The 6,006-nt window shown below is 39.2% G+C and overlaps 1 protein-coding gene across 1 annotated transcript in view; it reads right to left on the bottom strand.

The window, feature by feature from the left end:
- LOC104789130 (blue copper protein-like) overlaps nt 1-3,659 on the bottom strand; it is a 10,299-nt gene extending 6,640 nt beyond the window's left edge. Inside the window, exon 1 of the mRNA XM_010514872.1 lies at nt 3,541-3,659. Within this exon, the coding sequence (XP_010513174.1) occupies nt 3,541-3,659 (119 nt within the window). The remainder of the gene's footprint in view (nt 1-3,540) is intronic.

Genomic DNA, 6,006 nt, shown 5'->3' with positions numbered 1-6,006 from the left:
TTTTTTTTTTTTCTCTCAAAGTTGTAGGCGAATAATGGGGTCATCGGTAATTTACCTACCCCTCGCTTCCAAGCTTTGTATGATCATTTGACTTAAGAGTAGAATAATGAGGTCACAGGTAATTTACCTACCTCTCTAAACTGATCAAAATCATCTCATCTTTTATTTTCTTCTTTTTTTTTTCTAAACAAAGCTCTCAGGAAAAATTCTTTTAAACTCAAACAAGGGAGAGGAGTACCATTTTTTTTCTGAAGTCTTACTTGTCAGGTATGAACAAGGAGTCAAGCTCTATGAATATCAATCTCCTTGATGAGGTAAAAAGAAAAGTACAGAAATTACTTCAAGCTGTTATGGATTCTGTTAGAAATTTGGATGTTTCTGGTTCACTGATCAGCCATTGGATTTTTCATTAGTCGGATTTGTGGATTCAATCTGCAGCATAAATCAACCAAGGCAGTACACTAAAAAGAAAAATCATAGTTCCCAACAAAAATTTTGACTCAATAGAACAAATTTTTTTTTTTTTTTTTCAAAAATACAAAAACGTAGTTAGTAACTGCCTCCCCCAGACTTAAAAAACATTGTCCCCAGTACTATCAAGTATGAGATTAGCGAATAAAAATAAAAATAAAAATAATTCAAAAGAACAAGGAAAAAGAAAAACCTACCAGTGGGTTGCCTCCCACTAAGCGCTTGTTTTCAGTCATTAGCTTGACTTTGTTGGATCTCAGGCATCCGGAAGATCGGAACATGGCAGTGAATGCTTCTGAGAGGATGTCCTCCTCATCCAAGGGGGTGTGTAGGCTTTAGCTGCATGAGGTTTGACAAGGATGTGAGGAGCAGGACCAGAACGGGACTGAGGGATGGGTGGCTTTCTTTTAAGTCCTGCAAAATTATCAACAGAAGAAACAAGCGCACTACGATAATCTCGCGGCTTGGTTAACTAAACAACAGTTTTTGTACCTTTCAAATTCTTGTTGATGATAGGAGAAGGTTTGGGAGAAGTAGATGCATACCTTGGCCTTACCTGTGGGTTCTGGACTGTGGAATGGTGAGATTTCAACTTTACAACTGGTCTAGAACTTGCAGTTAAGGATCCAACTCGAGAATCTTCGGTTTTGGACAAGTACGAGCTGATTCTGGAAGGAGTGTCGATCGATGCAACAGCTGCATCGATCGATGCTCGGCCTACAACTCGGGTTTCTTCAACGCTTCTGCAACTTTCCTCAGCAATCCGTGTTTCCATTACAAAAACATCATCTACCAATGATTTGTCATGCATCAGAACCTCATCATGATCTCTAGTACTGATTAGATGATCTCAACTCCAATCTTCAAGCTTAACAGCTTGCTTACTCACTTTCTCACCAGGCTCCAACTCTTTGACATACCCAGCAGTAATGTCTTCTTGAAGCTCTATGATCAGATTGTCATCAGAAACAACCTCCACAGAAAATGTCTGACCATCAATAGTGGGAACCCTTCTCAGCTTGTCCATCTCAAAGTTCATGACCAAATCTTCTACATTCAGAGCTATGTGTCCCTTCTTCACATCAATGATTGCACCAGCTGAAGCCAAGAAAGAGCATCCTAAGATGAGAGGATCACTAGGCTCTTGGTCATATTTTAGCACCACAAAGTCAGTGGGAATCATGCAATCTCCAATCTTGATTGGAATATCCTCTAAGACACCTTCAGGAATCCTTCTGGACCGATCAGCTAAGATAAGAGAGATATTAGTTGGCTTAAAATCTGTCATCCCAAGTCTCACAACAACAGAATGTGGCATCAAGTTAATACTAGAACCAAGATCACAAAGAGAGTGAGGAAACCTTCCTGTGGAGATAGAGCAATCTAACACAAACTTCCAGGATCTGGTAACTTCTCTGCAGTCCTACTCTGAATCACTGCACTCACTTTCTCAGAGACAACCACCTCCTGCTTTTTATCCTTCTTCCTCTGTGGAGGCTGCTTCAACAGAATTGAGCTGACATCCTTTTTAAGCAGTGCTCCTTCCTCAGGACTCAAACCATTGGTGACCATCCTCTTCACATATCTCTTAATCCCAGGAGAAAACTTGACAGCATCAATTAATGGCATCTCAATCATTACCTTATCCATCATAGCCTTGCATCTAGCTTCTTCAATCTCCTGCTTAGACCTCCTAGGCTTAGGAAAAGGAACCTTAGGCTTGTATGCTTTATCTGAATCAGATGGTTGAACTGGAACAGAAACCGTAGCTGTCTGTGGGGGGTGTCGATCGATGCTGACATTGTGTCGATCGACGCTTGATGATGATTGCATCGATCGATGCTCTTGTGTATCGGTCGATGCAACATCTGCTCCCGGATGGTTGTCTTCTTCCTTCACCAAAATCGCATTACAAGCATACTTGGGGTTCTCAGTTCTTCTAGAAAGAAGTTCCTCTTGTCTTTTAACAGACCCAGCAGTCTGAATCACTTGATTCTCTAGCTTCCTGACATGAGTGTTTAGAGCTTCAAATTTCCCAGTCAGCTTAGTGTATACAGAATCAATCTTCCCATTGAAGTCCACTGTTAACCTCTGTTGACCTTCCAAGATCTGTCCAAGCATTGATTCCATCTTGCTCTCTGAATTGGGTTGAGGGAGGGGTTGGTAAGAAGAAGATCCATAGCTCCTATTAAATTTGTTGCTTGGATTCGCTGTGAAGGAACTCTTCAATCTCTGATTTTGATAACCAGCTCCATACAAATAGTTGACATCAGCTTCTGTAGTCTCTGGATTTGGCTCAAAAAGCTCAACATCTTCAGCAAAATGGACAGACTTCTTTCCCACAAGAAGGTTATGCACTGTATCCAGCTTAGCATTCACTGTAGCAAACTGATTTGAACCATTGCCTTCATGTGCCCTTCTCCGCTCTAAGTCTGCATTCTTGGTACTGTTGCTTGATGCTAGCCTTTCTATCAACTTCTCAGCATCATCTGGGTACCTTGTCTTGAAGTTCCCATCACTAGCAGCATCCAAAGCCATCTGATACCTCCAGTCAATCCCGCTAAAGAAGATACTGATCAATTGCACCTCTGAAAACCCATGATGTGGACAGTCCCTCTGGTATGCTTTGAATCTTACCCAAGCAGCTTTGTAAGATTCAGTTGGTCCTTGTCTAAAGGTGGAGAGTTTGATCCTCAGCTCATCCGACATGGCATCATCATAGAAGTAATTCAAGAATGCCACCTTGATGTCATGCCAGGTTGTCAGAGATCCTGGTTTCAGCTGCCTTAGCCAATGAGAAGCTTCCCCAGCAAGAGAGTAGGGGAAAAGCTTGCAGTAGAGGTAGTCTTCAGTGACTCCATTAGCCTTAATGCTAGTGACAATGTCCTCAAAGTGCTCTATGTGATCTAGAGGCTTCTCATTTGGCAGGTTCTGGAATGGCCTTTGTCCAACAAGAGCGAAGTAGGCAGGCTTCAGCTCAAAATCATTCTTTGGGAATGGAGGAGGGACAATTGCGGAACGGTTCTCATAGAATAAGTCTGGCCTGTTGAAGTCCGCAAGAGTCTTAACAAGGTCTCCATTGTCATCCCGTCGCCTTTGAACATTCTCCGCATCAGCTCTGGCATTGCATCGATCGACACCAGCATTGCGTCGATCGATGCCTTCTTGGTTTCGTCGATTGATGCCATCGTTGCATCGATCGACGCCATCTGCATTCCCATCGGCCATGATGAGTTCTTCCTGAATAACCCGTCCTTCAGCATCAAGTTTCTGGCCTTGCTCGTTGTACACATTACCCTCTTGATCCTTCAAAACCCCAGCCTCATCAGGTCTCAATATGATTATATTGGCCATCTTCGCTGATTTGGCTGCTTTTGTGTTTTCACGCTCTAGTTGTCCTAACTCTTGGTTTGTAAGCTTAACAACCGGACCAGTAGGATTTTTCCTGGTGCTAGGCTTAGGCATGAACCTGAAACACACAAGAGAAAAGAAACAAAAGCGTGTGAGTAAAACAGAAAAATAAAAATCTAGACAAAATCAAAGACTTTAATCTAATGGTGAATCAAAAGAGTCCCGGCAACGGCGCCAAAATTTGATATGCTCAAATTGTAATACCCTAAAGGTACTAACAGCCTTGCAGTTGTAATACTCTAGGGGTCGAATCCACAGAGACTCTAGTTCACACAATAGACTTATTATCTTTTAATTATGCTAAATCAAAATAATAAATTAAAGACAATGCAAAACAGAATTTAAAAGTGTTGTAAATTCAAAGATCAAAGAGCTAAGCCTAGGGAATTTCTCAGGAATTTATGGGTTATTAAATCAATCAAATAATTAGGGTTCAAGCAATTAAATATCAGATCTAGAACTCTAAACACACTTGTAAAACAAATCAGTTCTCACTGCAAATATTTTCTAAATTTAAAACCAGAAAATCCAAATCTCTTTGCAAAATTCAAGGTTAAAAATCAGCTTTAAGAATAGGTTTAGATAAGTTCACAAATTTATTAATTCAAATCTCTTTGCAAGAAATAAATTTGCTCATCAATGGTTTAATCAGGAAAACAATTATATTCTCATATCAATTTATTTTCCTAAGATAATAATTCTAGGTGATCAATCAAGAACTATTGTGAAGAACAACCAAGGATGAAGATCATAAAAGATTAAGAACCCTAAAAATCTCAGATCTAATAAATCATAAAAACCCTATGAAAAACCCTAAACCTAACAAGCAAATTACTCAGACATGATTAATAAAGCACAAAACATCTCTCTGAATAATAAGCAATTGATATTAAGAAGTAAGGAAGGGAGTTCAAGAATCTTCTCTCTACAGATGAATTCAGATTTATCTCTCCAAAGCTCTCAATATCTCTTCTGGTTGCAGAAAATAAAACTTAGGTCTAAACAATGACCAATAAAATCCTATAAATACTCAAAAACACGTCTTGGGCCTAATGATGCAAATATGAAAGACTTTGGGGCAACTTTGTAAATCTTCAAAACTTGTGGGAAAACTTCCAATTTTGACTTTGGCCTAGCATCGATCGATGCATATCAGTGTGTCGATCGATGCACTCTCTAAATTTCGTCTCCCAACTTCGTAGCTCAGCTTCAATGCTTGATTATGCTCCAAATCTTCATATTTAGCTCCATTAAGCTCCCATCCATGATAATTCCTATAAAGACTCAAAAAGACTCTAAAAACACCAAAAGACTCTATAGATAAGACTTATATCATGGCTAAAAACACATAAAAACCATGATATATCAACTTCCCCAGACTTAGCCTTTGCTTGCCCTCAAGCAAAACATAAACTTCATCTGTGAAAGAGGTTTGAAAACGCAGGAACTCATTTTCTTTTTAAAGTAATGCCATGATCATCCAAACCTTAATCCACATGCTTAGCAGATAAATCCAAATCGAACCACCATGTACTTCTCCGTTGACTTTCATAGCATCCCAAATTCAAACCAAATTCCAACACTTCCTCCACTAAGCCTTCATTGGTGGGTCTTATCAATTTGATCAATATCAAGAACCTTCTAGACTCATTCCCATACAATACTATAACAAGCAAGACATATCTTTTACCACATGTGGTACTCTTTCTCTCTCCCAGACTTATTCTTTTTAATCTTCCTTAGAGCTTTGCTTTGTTTTATTTTTTTTTTCTCTCAAAGTTGTAGGCGAATAATGGGGTTTAGGTAATTCGTAATGCTTTTTTTTTCTTAGAGCTTTGCTTTTTTTTCTCTCAATGCTTTTTTTTTTCTNTATTAAGCTCCCATCCATGATAATTCCTATAAAGACTCAAAAAGATTCTAAAAACACCAAAAGACTCTATAGATAAGACTTATATCATGGCTAAAAACACATAAAAACCATGATATATCAACTTCCCCAGACTTAGCCTTTGCTTGCCCTCAAGCAAAACATAAACTTCATCTGTGAAAGAGGTTTGAAAACGCAGGAACTCATTTTCTTTTTAAAGTAATGCCATGATCATCCAAACCTTAATCCACATGCTT

The sequence above is a fragment of the Camelina sativa genome, chromosome 5 (assembly GCF_000633955.1).
Source record: "Camelina sativa cultivar DH55 chromosome 5, Cs, whole genome shotgun sequence".
NCBI lineage: Eukaryota > Viridiplantae > Streptophyta > Magnoliopsida > Brassicales > Brassicaceae > Camelina > Camelina sativa.
Note: the sequence above shows the minus strand (reverse complement) of the source record. Positions and strands in the feature narration are given on the sequence as shown.